The 17,622-nt window shown below is 52.0% G+C and overlaps 1 protein-coding gene across 1 annotated transcript in view; it reads left to right on the plus strand.

The window, feature by feature from the left end:
- The window catches only part of MGAM (maltase-glucoamylase), a 135,109-nt gene that overhangs the window by 70,028 nt on the left and 47,459 nt on the right, over nt 1–17,622 (plus strand). Inside the window, exons 46-63 of the mRNA XM_038760646.1 lie at nt 2,406–2,576; nt 2,804–2,956; nt 4,741–4,935; nt 5,196–5,350; nt 5,740–5,908; nt 6,324–6,420; nt 10,651–10,763; nt 10,864–10,989; nt 11,320–11,448; nt 11,540–11,650; nt 12,011–12,073; nt 12,406–12,540; nt 13,482–13,566; nt 14,504–14,642; nt 15,989–16,122; nt 16,437–16,471; nt 16,578–16,694; nt 17,002–17,150. Coding sequence (XP_038616574.1) covers nt 2,406–2,576; nt 2,804–2,956; nt 4,741–4,935; nt 5,196–5,350; nt 5,740–5,908; nt 6,324–6,420; nt 10,651–10,763; nt 10,864–10,989; nt 11,320–11,448; nt 11,540–11,650; nt 12,011–12,073; nt 12,406–12,540; nt 13,482–13,566; nt 14,504–14,642; nt 15,989–16,122; nt 16,437–16,471; nt 16,578–16,694; nt 17,002–17,150 — 2,276 coding nt within the window. The remainder of the gene's footprint in view (nt 1–2,405; nt 2,577–2,803; nt 2,957–4,740; nt 4,936–5,195; nt 5,351–5,739; nt 5,909–6,323; nt 6,421–10,650; nt 10,764–10,863; nt 10,990–11,319; nt 11,449–11,539; nt 11,651–12,010; nt 12,074–12,405; nt 12,541–13,481; nt 13,567–14,503; nt 14,643–15,988; nt 16,123–16,436; nt 16,472–16,577; nt 16,695–17,001; nt 17,151–17,622) is intronic.

Raw genomic sequence — 17,622 nt, forward strand, 5'->3', positions numbered from 1 at the left:
TACTAAGCGCTTGGGAAGTACAAATCAGCAACATATAGAGATGGTCCCTACTCAGCAACGGGTTCATGGTCTAGAAGGGGGAGACAGAAAACAAAACAAAACAAGTAGACATGTGCCCCTCCAGTTTGTCAGGATGCTTGGTGCCCAGGGGCATCACGGGAGGTCTGTAGTTTCCCAGTATCCTCCTTGTCTCCACAGAGACCCTTGTCAACCCTGGTAATGTCTCAAAGCCCTGATGTTTCACCTAGATTCCCCCAGCCAGGGAGGAGAGTTCTGCTGAGCTCTGTCTCCCTGCTGACTGGGCAGCCAATCCCTTTCTCTGAAGATTCCCACTTCATTCATTCATTCATTCAATCGAATTTATTGAGTGCTTACTATATGCAGAGCACTGTACTAAGCGCTTGGGAAGTACAAGTTGGCAACATATAGAGACGGTCCCTACCTAACAGCGGGCTCACAGTCTAGAAGGGGAAGAGAGACAACAAAACAAAACATATTAACAAAATAAAATAAATAGAATAAATATGTACAAGTAAAATAAATAAATAGAGTAATAAATATGTACAAACATATATACATATATACAGGTGCTGTGGGGAGGGGAAATAGGTAAGATGGGGGGATGGGGAAGGGGAGGAGGGGGAGAGGAAGGAGGGGGTTCAGTCTGGGAAGGCCTCCTGGAGGAGGTGAGCTCTCAGTAGGGCTTTGAAGGGAGGAAGAGAGCTAGCTTGGCAGATGTGCGGATGGAGGGCATTCCAGGCCAGGGGGAGGACATGGGCTGGGGGTCGACGGGACAGGCAAGAACGAGGCACAGTGAGGAGGTTAGCGGCAGAGGAGTGGAGAGTGTGGTCTGGGTTGTAGAAGGAGGGAAGGGAGGTGAGGTAGGAGGGGGCGAGGTGATGGACAGCCTTGAAGCCGAGGGTGAGGAGTTTTTGCCTGATGCGTAGGTTGATTGGTAGCCATTGGAGATTTTTGAGGAGTGGAGTAAAATGCCCAGAGCGTTTCTGCACAAAGACGATCTGGGCACTTGTGGGATCACGAATGGAAAGAGCTTTTCCCACTAGGTCAGGGCCAAACAGATAGCCCAGAGGGGGAACGGGAGACTCAGGGCCTGAGCTGAGCTCGTGGCTGTCCCTGGGCCCAGTCATTGCATGTCTTCACCACAGGTGGGTGGGAGGAATGGCCAGAGCAGGATAAAGGGGTTATTCTGAAGAAATCCAGTCCCCAGCAAAGAATACTCCCACAGACACGGGAGAGCAGCTGAGGAACTGGAGGCCCATGAAGAGCAGAAGGAACTGCCGAGCTGGCCACTGCCAGCTCTAGTACCAGGAGAAGATGCTTTGTGTCTCCATCAGGCTCCTCATGGAGAAACTCTGCAGGGGCTGATGAAGGCAGCCAATTTCCAGATTAGCAGCCGGCCATCTCTCTCCAGATTTGGCAGAGATTAGCAACCAATCATCTCGCCCCAGATGGGGCAGAGACTTCCACAACCATCCCCCTCCTCCAGTTCCCTCTCTTCCCATTCCCTCCCACTCCCTATCCATTCACCAGGCCCCAGTCTGAACTGTGGGAACACAATAGCCTCCCAGGTGGGTCCAAACCATTCAGCTGCCCAGGTCACTGCAGCATGAACTTGGTTCTGGGGAGGGATGCCATCTCCTTCAGCCCAGCCAGAGATGTAGGTCTGGCCCAATATGCACCCACTTGCCTCATGGTGGATGGGGGCTCAGCTGAGGAAGCCGGGCCCTCAGGCGTCATCTGCAACTTTGGGAAAGTCCTTAGGGTGTGGTTTGGCCAAATGTGGGCTTCTATATGCTGTACTGGACTGGGCTGGGCTGGCCTAGGCTGGGCTGGACTAGATCGGGCTGGTTTTCTCTAGGCTGAGGCAGGACTGGACTGGACTGGGCTGGGTTGGGCTGGACTGGACCGAGCTGGATTTCTCTAGGCTGGTCTGGGCTGGCCTAGGCTGGTGTCCTTGGAATTTTCCTTCGCTGCTCTTGGAGCAGCTTCCCCACTTCCATGGGGAGAATTGGCAGCAGGAAAGCACAGACAGCCCTTTGACCAAGGGAGAGAGAATTAGGTTTAGTGTTGAGGAAATATCAGAGAGGCTGGAGTGGGGATGGAGGTGGGAGCTGGGTGAGGGTCAAGGAGAGGGAGATCAGTGGGCGAGGATTTTGGTGGAGAGTCAGGGAGAGAGGACATCGGTGGGTTGGGGAGGTTCAGCGGTGGAGGGTGCCAGGAGGCAGGGGAGGTTCAGGGAGGAAGGATGCAGGGCCTGTGGGGAGGCAGGAGGACAGGCTGGCCTCAGGATCAGTGAGAACCAACAGGAGACTGGCTGGGTCACCACCTGTGGGTGGGCAAGGCAACCCTGACAGATGTCTGGTCCCTGCTTCCATCTCTTTCAGGGTCATGTGGAGGTTCACGTTCTCCACCAGAGATTCTCAGACCCAAACAGTCTCGCCTTTCAGGAGATTAAGATTTTCGGGCTGGACTTGGAGCCAGTCAACATCACAGTGAAGCAGAACGGGGTTCTGCTCTCGACCATGCCTGCCACCAGCTACAATCCTGTGAACCAGGTGACAGAGTCCCCTTCCCCAGGGAGCCAGGAGTCTGGGGTGCCCTGACCCAGATTGTTCCCTCCTCGCCAGTGATTCATAGTTCCTCTGGGCAACGAGCTGCCCTGTGGTTGGGCCACGTCCCTGGGGAGACCATCCGTACCAGGGCCCAGGGAGAGCAGCTGTTTGTGTGTGCTTATCCCTGTCTGTGCTTATCCCTGTCCATTCTCCCGTCCATCTGTTTCCAGGTCGCCCACATCACAGGCCTGCGTCTGGAGCTGGGAAAGGCTTATAGGGTGGAATGGAGCTTGAAGGTCAGTGACCTGACAAAGATCGACTGCTACCCCGACCAGCACGGTGCCTCAGAGAGCAGTTGCCAGCAGCGGGGCTGTGTCTGGGAGGTAATGCTCTGTGGCGCTTACAAACCTGGGACCTCCCCGGCACCTGGATCACTGTCCCTCCAGTCTCCAGCTCCCAGGCCCCCTGCTCCCTGGCTCCCAGTCCTCCAGCCCCTGCCTCCCCGAGCCCTCCCTGGTCCTTGGGCTTCAAGGCCTCTCCCTGAACTTAGTACAGAAGTCACTGCCACATAGAGTAGCAGTGTAGATTAGTGGAAAAAGGCGGGCTTGGAAGCTGAAGGACATGGGTTCTAATCCTGGCTCTGCCACTTGTCTGCTGTGTGACTTTGGGCAATCCACTTAACTTATCTGTGCCTCAGTTACCTCATCTGTAAAATGGTGAGTAAGACTGTGAGCCCCATGTAGGACAACCTGATTACCCTGTGTCTACCCCAGCACATAGAACAGTACTTGGCACATAGTAAGCGCTTAACAAATACCATAATAATAATTATTATTATTTTCCTTCAGACCCCTAGGCCCTTTTGGAAACTAGAAATATACTTTTCTAATTTCTCCTTTCCCAGAGACAATTGCTTCTTCCTAGGGGAGTGGTGTTTGCCTCCAGAATACTCATGACATCCGTCTTCCCCAGGTCTAATAGATGCTTGAGCATGCACAAGGGAGCGTGCATGCACATGTGCACGTGCATGCACATGTGCACGTGCACACACACACACACACACGCACACACGCGCACGCGCACACACACGCACACACACACACACACACACAACCCCCCCACCCCAAATCGCACCACAGCTGTAGCAATCTCCAGACCACCAGTGCTTTTGCCTGGTATCCTGGCTCCCCCAGTGACCTTAGAGGGAGTAGTGGTCCCATTGATTTCTGGGGCCAGCTCCCTTGGCTAAGGATGAGCCTCCTATAACGTCTGCCCCAGTCGCAGGGTCCTGGCCCTGGATAAGGAATTTAAGCCAAGGTCTAGGGCCAAGCCTGACTGTGCAGAGCTTTTAACCTGATTCAGATGTCTGTTGAAGTGATCTGAAAGCCACATCGTCATTTGGTCTGGGGAGAGGATGGCTGTGGAGGGATGGTCTAGAAGCCCCCTCCTGGCTCAGTCCCACTGAGAGGTCCCTGGAGTTCCAACATCTGGTGTCAGAGGATCAATCAATCAATCAATCGTATTTATTGAGCACTTACTTTGTGCAGAGCACTGTACTAAGCGCTTGGGAAGTATAAGTTGGCAACATATAGAGACAGTCCCCACCCAACAGTGGGCCCACAGTCTAAAATGGGGAGACAGAGAACAAAACCAAACATACTAACAAAATAAATAGAATAGAAATGTACAAGTAAAATAAATAAATAAATAGAGTAATAAATATGTACAAACATATATACATATATACAGGTGCTGTGTGGAAAGGAAGGAGGTACGATGGGGGGATGGAGAGGGGGACGAGGGGGAGAGGAGGGAAGAGGCTCAGTATGGGAAGGCTTCCTGGATGATGTGAGCTCTCAGTAGGGCCTTGAAGGAAGGAAGAGAGCTAGCTTGGCGGATGGGCAGAGGGAGGGCATTCCAGGCCCGGGGGATGACGTGGGCCGGGGGTCGATGGCGGGACAGGTGAGAACAAGGTACGGTGAGGAGATTAGCAGCAGAGGAGCGGAGGGTGTGAGGTGGGCTGTAGAAGGAGAGAAGGGAGGTGAGGTAGGACGGGGCGAGGTGATGGAGAGCCTTGAAGCCCAGGGTGAGGAGTTTCTGCCCTGATGCGCAGATTGATTGGTAGCCACTGGAGATTTTTGAGGATAACAGTGGCTCTGTGTTTCAGCCAACCAGCACCCCAAGGGTCCCTTTCTGCTACATCACCAAGAACTACTACACTGCCCGGAACATCCAGTACAGCATGACCGGCATCACTGCTGACCTCTCCCGAAGTGCCGAGCCCAATCACCTGCCCTCTACTCCCATAAGCGCCCTCCGCCTAGACGTAGCCTTCCATCAGGACCACCTACTGCAGTTTAAGGTAGCCCGTGGCCCCAGGGTCCCACTAACACCAGCCTTAACACTCCTCCTGTACCGCTCACCCCAGACTTAATGCTCCTCCTGTAAAAGACAGACCTACAGCCTGGCATGTCTGGGGCCACAGGAAGTGCTGGGAGATCCCATCCACATCATGACCGTATGGGAAGGGTTGCGGGCAAAGACTTGTCAGCATGAACAGGAGTATCTGAGCCCCTCCCACAAGCTGCACGCTGGGTGCTGATGGTTTTGCCTCCTGCCTAGATCTTCGACCCCAACAGCCGGAGGTATGAAGTGCCCATACCTGTGAACATTCCTCACTCTCCGGCCAGAATCCCTGAGGCCCGGCTGTATGATGTCATCGTTAAAGCCAACCCCTTCGGGATCGAAATCAGACGCAGGAGCACCGGCACAGTGATGTGAGTGTCTCTAAGGGGAGGACAGAGGAGGGGGTGGTGGGGGCTGTTTTGGGATCTGAATGTTCCATATTGTAAAGAGAGATGATTCTGTGGGCCATGGTGGGGTCAGGAGAATCCTTGGGCACCACCCTCTACAGCCCCCCACCCACCCATGGTGGGCTCTGAGGGCTGATGCAGAGGCTGGGAGGATGCTGAGGTGAGGTGGGGGCTGACAGGACCGAGGTGAGGGCCGAGGAGGGGGCTGATGTCAGGACTGAAGTGGAGGATGAGGAGTGAATTGATGTTGGGGCTGAGAAGGAGCTGAGGTCTGGGCTGAGGTGGGGGCTGAAGTCAGAGGTGGCAGGGAGAGCAAGGTGGGGCCTGAGACTGCTGCTGGTCTTTTGTGGCAGCTGGGACTCGCAGCTCCCCGGCTTCACATTCAACGACCTATTCCTGCGCATCTCCACCCGTCTGCCCTCCCGCCACATCTACGGCTTCGGGGAGATGGAGCACCAGACCTTCCGCCAGGACCTGGACTGGCACACCTGGGGGATGTTCTCGCGGGACCAGCCCCCAGGGGTGAGGAAGAAAGGACATGGGCCCAGCCCCCAGCCCTGGATCTCTCAGCACTGGCCTCCCACCCCAGGCACCCTCTCGCCTCCCTCTCTTGGGTTCCCTGGGCCCTGGGTTCCCAGGCAGGACCGAGGGCGATGAGCTAACCTGCCACTTTACAGAAGGAGGGGCCTTGGTTCCTCCGGCCCATGGGGCCCTCCAAGGTGGGGTGGGGGATTCTGCCCATGCTCCCCCCATGCCCGGCTCGCCAATAGATGCGGGTGAGGATACCACTGCACCTGCGGTGAGGTCTCTGGGGGAGCCCTGTTCTCATGGACAGGGGTCAGACAGGGGTGAGACACAGGAGGCTCCCATTTCCACTGAGGGCCGCGAGGTGTCGGGGTGGCCAACGTCCAATATGCTGCTCTCTGTCTATCCCCAGTACAAGCTGAACTCGTACGGCGTTCACCCCTACTACATGGCGCTAGAGGAGGATGGCCACGCCCACGGTGTGCTCCTGCTCAACAGCAACGCCATGGGTGAGACACCTGATCTTGGGCACCTGGGACCGCCGGTTTCTCAGTCAGTCAGTCAGTCAGTCAATCGTATTTATTGAGCACTTACTGTGTGGAGAGCACTGTAATAAGCACTTGGGAGAGTACAAATAACATTATAACAAGCACACTCCAGTCCCACAAGCACCTTATGGTTAGAGGGGAAGTTGGAAATTAATATAAATAAAATTAATCAATCAATCAATCATATTTATTGAGCGCTTACTGTGTGCAGAGCACTGTACTAAGCTCTTGGGAAGTACAAATTGGCAACATATAGAGACAGTCCCTACCCAACAGTGGGCTCACAGTCTAGAAGGGGGAGACAGAGAACAAAACCAAACATATTAACAAAATAAAATAAATAGAATAGATATGTACAAGTAAAATGGAGTAATAAATATGTACAAACATATATACATATGTTACATAAATGTTACATAACGTTAATTTATACATAAATTACAGATAAGTGCTGTGGGTCTGAGAAGAGGGGATGGATAAAGGGAGCAAGTCATGGTGACGCAGAAGAGAGTGGGAGAAGAGGAAAAGAGGGCTTTGTCAGTGAATAAGCCTTCAATAAGCCTTTAAAGTCGGGGAGAGTAATTGTCAGATATGAAGAGGGAGGGCGTTCTGAGCCAAAGACAGGACATGGGCAAGGGGTCGGCAGCTAGATAGATTAATTCATTCAAACATTCATTCAGTCATATTTGTTGAGCGCTTATTGTGTGCAGAGCATTGTACTAGGCACTTGGTAAAGTGCCTGGCACATAAGGTTTTAACAAATATCATCATTATTATTACAATATAAAATGAACAAATACATTCCTGCCCACAACAAGCTTACAGTCTAGAGGCAGGGAGACAGACATCAGGACAAATAAATTAATTACAGATATATACGTAAGTGCAGTGGGGCTGGGAGGGGGGAAGAACAAAGGGAGCAAGTCATTCATTCATTCAATCGTATTCATTGAGCACTTACTGTGTGCAGAGCACTGTACTAAGCACTTGGGAAATACAAGTCGGCAAATATAGAGATGGTCCCTACCCAACAATGGGCTCACAGTCGAGAGGGGGGAGACAGACAACAAAACAAAACAAAACATATAGACAGGTGTCAAAACATGTAGACAGGTGATAAATAATAATGATGGCATTTGTTAAGCGCTTACTATGTGCGAAGCACTGTTCTAAGCTCTGGGGGGGGGGCGGGTACAAGGGGATCAGGATGTCCCATATGGGGCTCACAGTCTTCATCCCCATTTTACCGATGAGGTAATTGGGGCCCATAGAAGTGAAGTGACTTGCCCAAAGTCACACGCAGACATGTGGGGGAGCTGGGATTAGAACCCATGACCTCTGGCTCCCAAGCCCATGCTCTTTCCACTGAGCCACGCTGCTTCTCACAGGGTGAAAAGTCAGGGTGATGCAGGAGAGACTGGGAGAAGAGGAAAGGGATTCTTAGTCTGGGAAGGTGTCTTGGAGGAGATGTGTCTTATATAAGGCTTTGAAGGTGGGAAGAGTAATTATCTGTCGGATTTGAGGAGGGAGGGTGTTTCACACTCGAGGCAGGACATGTGCCAGGGGTCAGTGGCATGACAGGAGAGATCGAGACATAGTGAGAAGATTAGCACTAGAGGAGCAAAGTGCATGGTCTGGGTTGTAGAAGGAGAATAACGAGTTGAAATAGAAGGGGGCAAGGTAGCAGAGTGCTTTAAAGCCAGTGGTGAGGAGTTTTTGTTTGATGTGGAGGTGGATGGATAACCACTGGAGTTTTTTGAGGAGTGGGGTCATTTGTCATGAAGGGTTTTGTAGAAAAATGATCCAGGCAGCAGAGATACAGTGAGAAAATTAGCATGAGAGGAGCAAAGTGTGCAGGCTGGGTTGTAGGACAGTAGTAAAGTGAGGTAGGAGGGGCAAGGTGATTGACTGATTTAAAGCTGGTGGTAATGAATTTCTGTTTGATATGGAGGTGGATGGGCAACCACTGGTGGTTCTTGAGGAGTGAGAAAACATGGCCTGAACGTTTTTATAGGAAAATAATCTGGGCAGCAGAGTGAAGTTTGGACTGGAGTAGGGAGAGACAGGAGGCAGGGCAGTCAGTGAGGAAGCTAATACAGTAATCAAGTTGGCATAAGATAAGTGCTTAGACTAATGTGGAAGCAGTTTGAATGGAGATGAAAGGGCAGATTTTGCATGATGTGAAGGATGAACTGACAGGACTAAGTGATGGATCAAGTATATCGGTTGAATGAGAGAGAGGAATCAAGGGTTACACCAAGATTATGGGCTTGTGAGACAAGAAGAATGGTGGTGCTGTCTACAGTGATGGAAATGTCTGAAAGGACAGGATTTGTGTGGGAAGTTGAGTTCTGATTTAGATATGTGAAGTTTGAGGTGATGGTCGGACATTTTAATTCGAGATGTCTTAAACGCAGGATAACTGTAAGACTGCAAAGAGGGAGAGAGATCAAAGTTGGATGTGTACATTTAGGAATCATCTGTATAGAAGTGGTAATTTAAGGCACGTGAGTGAATTACTTCTCCAAGGGAGTGGGTGTATATGGAGAATAGAAGGGGATCCAGAACTGAATTTTGAGGGACACCCACAGTTAAAAAGTGGGAGGTAGAGGAGGAGCCCATGAAAGAGACTGAGAATGAGCAGCCAGAGAGATAGGAGGAGAACCAGGAGAGGACGGTGTCAATGAAGGTGAAGTTGAACGAGGTTTCTGGGAGAAGGGGGTGGTCGATAGTTTCAAAGGCATTTGAGAGATTGAGGAGGATTAGGATGAAATATAATAGGCTGTTGGATTTGGCAAGAAGGAGATCGTTTGTCGCCTTTGAGAAGGTGGTTTCTGGGTAGTAAAGGGACAGAAGCTAGATTGGAAGGGTTAAAGGAGACAATTGGAGGAGATGAACTGGAGACAGCCGGCGTAGACAACTCACTCAAGGAGTTTGAAGAGGACTGGTAGGAGGGAGATGGGCTGATAACTGGAGGGAACTGTAGGGTCACAGGAAGGTTTTTTTTAGATAGAGGAGATATTTGTATGTTTGAAAACAATGGGTAAGAAACCACTGGAGAGGGAATAGTTGAACATGGTATTTAGGGAGGGAAGAAGGAAGGGGGCAAGTGTTTTGATAAAGTGTAAAGGAATGGGGGTCAGTCAGTCAGTCAGTCAATCCTATTTATTGAGTGCTTACTGTGAGCAGAGCACTGTACACAGTACTTGAGAGAATACAATACAACAATAAACAGACACATTGCTTGCCCACAATGAGCTCACGCTCTAGAGGGGAGACAGATGTTAATATAAATATAATATACTATGTTATAGTATGATATAATGTAAGTGGAGGCACAGGTGAAGGAGGGGATGAGAAGCATTGTGGCTTAGTGGAAAGAGCAAAGGTTTGGGAGTCGGAAGTCGTGGGTTCTAATCCCGGCTCCGCCACTTGTCAACTGCGTGACTTTGGGCAAGTCGCTTAACTTCTCTAAGCCTCAGTTACCTTGTCTGTAAAATGGGGATTAGGACTGTGAGCCCCATTTGGGACAACCTGATTACCTTGTATCTACCCCAGTGCTTAGAACAGTGCTTGGCAGATAGTAAGTGCTTAACAAATGCCATCATTATTAATATTATTATTATATTTATTATTTTGAGAAATGGCAGGAGATCTCTTCAGATACTTCTAGGAAAGATGACAGTTGAAGAAGGAGCAGGGCTTTGGAAGGATTGTAGCTTGTGGCTTCTTGTGTCTGTGTGCCTTGGTATCATTGCTTGTGGCTTCCCTCTGTGGGTGCAATGTCATCCGTGCACACAGGAATCAGTGTGGTCATGTGCCTTGGAATGATTATTAGTAGCTTCTCTTGTGTGCATGCCTTGGTACCATCACTCATGGCTTCTTGAATGGGTCCTGTGGCCACAGGACATATGACTTCACATTTGTATGTTGCTGTATGTAAATTCATCTGCATTCTATTTGATATGTACCTGTTCCATAGCCTGCTGATTCATGGCTTCAGAAATACGTGGCTACATGCCACAGGGCGACTTGTGATTATGTCATTGTGTGAACCCTCAAGATTCCTGTGTCTTTGTCATGGTGTGCTTTCACATGACACCTTATATGTGCCATAACAAACTGGCAGGTGGCTTCTCACATGTGTATGGTGGCCCCATGCTGTTGCTGACCCTTTGTCCTGTATCCCAGATGTCACACTCCAGCCAACACCAGTGCTGACCTACCGCACAACAGGAGGCATTCTGGACTTTTTTGTGGTCTTGGGCCCAACTCCAGAGCTGGTGACCCAGCAGTACACCGAGGTATATTTCCTTTCACTACCACCATTTTGATGCCACTGCCATCCAGTCCCTACAACCATCCTCCCCTTGTGGATAATGTACTTGCCATTCCCTCTCCTAGCTGATCGGACGGCCAGCGATGCCACCATATTGGGCTCTGGGCTTCCAGCTGTGTCGCTATGGATACCAGAATGACTCGGAGATCTCAGACCTGTACGATGAGATGGTGGCAGCAAAGATCCCCTATGTACGTGACCTGGGGATGTGGGTACTTTCTCTCTCTGGCTGATTTTTCTTCTCTCTGTGTCCTGGTTGTGAGCCCTGCTACCGGACAGTGGGACGTACACATGCACACAGTGGGGGGCCTCATTCTCAACTGCTCTTAGCCAGGTCCAGTGTGACCTACTTTTCTTCCAGGCTGGTGCTGACCACACCATGGTCAGTTCTGCCCCTTCAGGGGACCAGGGTGAAGACAGGATGGCCAGGTTCAGGGGACCTGACCAGTGTGTGGGGCTGGTGCAGTAGGCTGGGTTGTCAAGCCTTGAGCATGAAAGTCTCCCTCACTCTGCTGGCGCAGGATGTGCAGTACTCAGATATTGATTACATGGAGCGGCAACTGGACTTCACACTCAGCCCCCACTTTGCTGGCTTCCCCGCCTTGATCGACCGCATGAAGGCTGAAGGGATGAGAGTCATCCTCATCCTGGTGAGTGATGATGACCGAGGAAACCAAGCCCAGCCTCACTGGGGCCCGACCTGGGGCAGTCCCAACCTCAGACTCTCTTCTCTGACCCCAGGATCCCGCCATCTCAGGCAACGAGACAAAGCCATATCCCGCATTCACCCGGGGGCAGCAGGATGATGTCTTCATCCGGTGGCCGGATGGCAGTGACATCGCCTGGGGAAAGGTATGGCCAGAGGTGATGGAGGGAAAACTATTGGCCCAGGTGGGGCTCTCCAGCCGGAGGACGGGTGGTAATTCGGCTCAGCTATGAGGGAATAACAAAAAACCAAACGCAGGCCGATAGTGACAATGAAAAGTGGAATCCACGTGAATGCTGAGAGAGATATATGGAGCAAGGGAGGGGATGTTGAGGGCCAGATGGAGGGAGGGCAGGAGATAAAGCAGGATCCTGTAACCTTTCCTGTTCTGGATCCAGGTAGCTTCATTTCTCATGATATCATGGAAGTTTTTTCTTTCTCTTCTCCGCCTGCCTCTCTTTCTCTCACTCTCACTCTCCTTCTCTCTCTTTCCCCCCTCACTGCAGGTGTGGCCGGATTATCCCAATGTTGTGGTAAATGAGACTCTTGACTGGGAGACCCAAGTGGAGGTAAATTTTAGGTTGAGACCCTGTGCTGTACCATGGGTGGTGGTTTGGATGTGTTGGGCAGTGGGCACAGGGCAGAATTCAATGGGCTCTGGTGCTGGGGGACAGCTGAGGGCTCTGGGTCACTTCCCTCGCCATGTTCAGGCAATTGGCTCTGGTCACGACAGGACCGCCCCCTCAGCAAATACCCCCTCATCAATGCCCCCTGCCATAGTGATGCTGAAAGGAGCGATGTTCAGGAACCTGGCAGTTCCGAATCAGCTAAAGGGGCAGAATCCTAGTTACCCGTGAGCCAAACGGATTCCAGTTCTGACAGTTCCAATGTCTCTCGGCAGCTATACCGGGCTCACGTGGCCTTCCCTGATTTTTTCCGCAACTCGACTGCGGCATGGTGGAAAAGAGAAATCCTGGAACTGCACACCAACCCCCGGGAGCCCCATAAGAGCCTTAAGTTCGACGGCTTGTGGATTGTAAGTGTGCTTATCTGTTTGTCTTGTCTATGTGTGAGTTTGTGGGTGTGTGTACATGGGTATGTTTTTGTTGGGGAGGGGTGTGCACGTAGGTCTATGCACATGCTCAGGGAAGTGGATCGGTCTGACTGTTGTTAGGGAGATCGTTTGAATCCTGTAAAATGGAAGGGATGGGAATTATATCATTTGCACTCTTGATTCCTCTCCAGTTGACCTTCTCCCCATGCATCATTTCCAACTCTCCCATCTTTGACCCCCACCTCCTGCCATCCTCCCTGCCCAGAACTCCCATTCTCTTCTCATCTGCCAGGACCAGTCTTCTCTCTTCTCATCATCCAAGTCCTTCTGAAATCCCCCCTCTACCAGGACGCCTTCCCCAATGAACCTTTCCCTTCCCCACATCCCATCCCCCTTCAAGTGCCCCTCAGCCCTTCTGTGCCAGCAATGTCTTCAGGCTTCCATGGCACCTGTGTCCACTTCGACACTCAGACCTGCCCTCACCGCCTCATCCGCTCTTTCTTTCACTTCTGCCCTTAAATAGTTTGTGTCCGTCATCCCACCTTTCCCACAGGAAGCTGCTAGAGGGAAGGTACTGTGTCTTCTAACTCCATTGTTCTCTCCCAAGGGCTTAGAACAGTGTTCTGAACCAGCAGGTGCTCAGCCAATGCCATTGGTGGATAGATTGGTAGCTGGGGAGAATGGCATGAGAAACTGCCCATCCTGGCCTGGGGAAATGTCCGTGGCCATAAAATGCACTTGTTCCCCTCCTTTTAGAACACTCCCTAGGTAGACCATGAATGCTGGCCCCTGACTGACCCCAGGCTCATCTTGGCTGGACCACTGTTCTCCCTGAACCCCAGAAGTTCCCCCACAGTGCTCTCTATGCCAACGTCATTCTGAGCTTTCCTGAGAGCTTATTGGACACCCACTTCTTTCTCCAGGACATGAACGAGCCAGCCAGCTTTGTCAACGGTGCTGTAGGCGGCTGCCGAAATAACTCTCTGAACCACCCCCCGTATATGCCACGTAAGGATCTGGCTCATCGAACTGGGGACCCGCAGAGGGGCAGGAGGTGCCAGGGGCGGTGCCAGGGGCCCCCTATGGCTGGTGCTGGATCGGGATGGGGCTCCTGGTTCTGCTCAATAAATACGATTGAATGAATGAAAATGAATGAATGAAGCAAAAGTCCCAGCCAGTTCTATCTGTGTCTCAGTGTTAAGGTTGAAGTTGCCACTCACCCTCCTGTGGTTCCACAAAACCACTATGGTGCAGGTCATCCAGTCTTTGTTTAGCCATGTGAGCCTGTACTGGGAAGGATCACTTAGGCCCTCAATCCAGTGGTGCTATCATGTGACTCGAGGTTCCAGGTGTGGTGGAGACATGCAGGGAACTCAGGCATGTGACAGGGAGCTGCCAGTCCTTGCAGACTGTGCCCCACCCAGGACATCATCATCATCATCATCAATCATATTTATTGAGCGCTTACTATGTGCAGAGCACTGTACTAAGCGCTTGGGAAGTACAAATTGGCAACATATAGAGACAGTCCCTACCCAACAGTGGGCTCACAGTCTAAAAGGGACAAAGTCACAGGACCCTGACCATGGCAGTGCAGGAACTTTCTCAGTGTCTGGCGTGTGTGCACCATATAGTGATTGCCACTAGATGACCTTTGGATCTGGACACTAGACCCTGGTCCAGGGGTAGTTGGGTGAGACACTGTCCCGCTCTGAGCTTTCTCTGTTGAAGTCTGTGGATTTGATAAGCTTTCAGATCGCACACTCCCCAGCCACCCAAACCTGACTTCAGAAGAATTCTGCTCCAAACCACATTTATCCCATCCAGACTCTGAGTCCAGGAGGTGCTCAGTAAATTCTGTTGGTCAGTGGATGGATGGACTGACTGCAAGCTGGGGGCAGACGGGGGGTTGTGGGGTCACTGACTGTCCTGATCCATCCCCCAGACTTGGCTTCCTGGGAGCGGGGTCTGAGCAGTAAGACCCTGTGCATGGAGAGTCAGCAGTTCCTGGCCGACGGCTCCCCTGTGCGGCACTATGACGTGCATAACCTGTATGGGTGGTCCCAGATGAAACCCACCTATGAGTAAGTGTCTCCATTGCCCGTTGGAACCCAGCTTCCCATCAGGGTCTCCACGGCCTGATGGAATCATCCTTCTGGATCCTGGACCCCACAGCGAGAGCCCCTGCCATTCATCTATCCATTAGTCCCTGCTTCCCATCTGGATGTCCGCCCGCCACCTAAAGCTCAACATGTCGAAGACTGAGCTCCTTGTCTTCCCTCCCAAACCTTGTCCTCTCCCTGACTTTCCCATCTCTGTTGACGGCACTACCATCCTTCCCGTCTCACAAGCCCGCAACCTTGGTGTCATCCTCGACTCCGCTCTCTCATTCACCCCTCACATCCAAGCCGTCACCAAAACCTGCCGGTCTCAGCTCCGCAACATTGCCAAGATCCGCCCTTTCCTCTCCATCCAAACCGCTACCCTGCTCATTCAAGCTCTCATCCTATCCCGTCTGGACTACTGCACCAGCCTTCTCTCTGATCTCCCATCCTCGTGTCTCTCTCCACTTCAATCCATACTTCATGCTGCTGCCCGGATTATCTTTGTCCAGAAATGCTCTGGGCATATCACTCCCCTCCTCAAAAATCTCCAGTGGCTACCAATCAATCTGCGCATCAGGCAGAAACTCCTCACCCTGGGCTTCAAGGCTCTCTATCACCTCGCCCCCTCCTACCTCACCTCCCTTCTCTCCTTCTACTGCCCAGCCCGCAACCTCCGCTCCTCCACCGCTAATCTCCTCACTGTACCTCGTTCTCGCCTGTCCCGCCATCGACCCCCGGCCCACGTCATCCCCCGGGCCTGGAATGCCCTCCCTCTGCCCATCCGCCAAGCTAGCTCTCTTCCTCCCTTCAAGGCCCTGCTGAGAGCTCACCTCCTCCAGGAGGCCTTCCCAGACTGAGCCCCTTCCTTCCTCTCCCCCTCGTCCCCCTCTCCATCCCCCCATCTTACCTCCTTCCCTTCCCCACAGCACCTGTATATATGTATATATGGTTGTACATATTTATTACTCTATTTATTTATTTTACTTGTACATTTCTATCCTATTTATTTTATTTTGTTGGTATGTTTGGTTCTGTTCTCTGTCTCCCCCTTTTAGACTGTGAGGCCACTGTTGGGTAGGGACTGTCTCTATGTGTTGCCAATTTGTACTTCCCAAGCGCTTAGTACAGTGCTCTGCACATAGTAAGTGCTCAATAAATACGATTGATTGATTGATTGCTTCCTCTGGGCCCCTTCATCATGCACCAGCTCAGACCCTCCCTCACCTGCCCCAGTGAGATTCACTGTGTCCGAGTGGGAACCCCTTCTGGATGCTCTGCTGCCAGAGATACTGACGTGTTCCTTCTGATTTCCCCACCTGGATCAGCGCCGCTCAGGAGGCCACAGGGCAGCGGGCCCTGATCATCAGCCGCTCTACTTTTCCCTCAGCGGGGCGCTGGGGTGGGCACTGGCTTGGAGACAACACAGCAGCGTGGGACCAGCTGGGGAAGTCCATCATTGGTGCGTGGGCCCTGTCAAAGGGGAGGGTGGTGGCTGTTTCCGTGTCCCAGGCTGGGAAGCTCTGTGTCAACGTTGGGCGTGCACAGAAGGGAATCGGGCTTGGGAGGGCAGCCACTTTGGGTCCCGTAAATGTACCCCTGGTTCCCAAATGTAATGGCTGGGCTGATCGGGGGCCAGGTCGGGGTTGGGTTAGGGTTGTGAGGGGCTGGGCCAGAGCTGGAAATTGGGTTCCATCCATCAGACACAGACGAGACGTTCCTGTTGATAAATCCCCCCGGGAGCAGGGACTGACCAGCTGTGTGCTCTCGTTTCAGGCATGATGGAATTCAGCCTCTTCGGGATCTCCTATGTAAGCCCATCCTCTTCTCACTTAAGAGTTTTATACATCCTGTACTCAGTGCAGTGTCCAGTAATGCACACTCCTCCTAAAATCCCGCTCTCTGTGTCATGTGCAGACGGGAGCGGACATCTGCGGGTTCTTCAATGATGCAGACTACGAGATGTGTGCTCGCTGGATGCAGCTGGGGGCCTTCTATCCATTCTCCCGCAACCACAACACCATCGGCACCAAGGTTGAGCCCTCCTACCCTCCCACAGCCTGCCTCTGCTTCCCCTTTTTCACCCTTCCCAGAAGACCACCTCAGAGTCAGATGATGCTTCACACATCAATCTGGGAGCAGAACCCCGGGGTCATAGGGTCTGAGCCAGTTTCTGCCCTGAGTTTGGCTGCCTGTCAGTTGGTTCCAGTTGGTCCCTGTTCTTCCCTTTCCTGGGATGGACTGACCCTCCCACCTCATCTCCCCTAGCCGGTCTCTATATCCTTGAGGGACAGTGGGGCAGTCCAGTGGTCTTAGCCCCTTGCTTTCTTTGCCCCTTCAGAGACAAGACCCGGTGGCCTGGAACAAGACCTTCGAAGATCTCTCCAGAAACGTCCTTAACACCAGATACACCCTGATGCCCTATCTGTACACGCTCATGCACGAGGCCCACGTGAATGGCAGCACTGTTGTCCGCCCACTGCTCCATGAGTGTGTACTCCTGCTGTCCCAACTATGTCCTCTGTGTACCCAGCCCAGCCCCCATATCCTCCCCATGCATTGCTACCAAACTCCTGTACTTGCAACTGCTTCCCACAAACCATCCTATATTCTCACCCAATTCCCCTCATCTTCCTTTCTAAAGTCTACCATGCTCCATCCCCACTCCTGGCCCCACAGCACCACACATACCTTGTACCTGCACCAACCCTCGACCTTCCCCACCAATAGATCTTCTGCTGCTGGCTCCAAGAATGGGTGCAGCACACTCTGGCTAGTGGCTTCCAGTTATTTCCTTTCCTGTGAAGTCTACCCATTGCCCCCACCCTGGTTACAAAGTGCCCTCAAGAACCCGATCATTGATAAGGGGTTCTCTGGGCATCGGCACATCTGAATGGATAGAGGATTGGGGATTAGGAATCTTGACAAGTGTCTGCCTGGGTCCCCAGAGCCAGAAAGTCTT

The sequence above is a fragment of the Tachyglossus aculeatus genome, chromosome 2 (assembly GCF_015852505.1).
Source record: "Tachyglossus aculeatus isolate mTacAcu1 chromosome 2, mTacAcu1.pri, whole genome shotgun sequence".
NCBI lineage: Eukaryota > Metazoa > Chordata > Mammalia > Monotremata > Tachyglossidae > Tachyglossus > Tachyglossus aculeatus.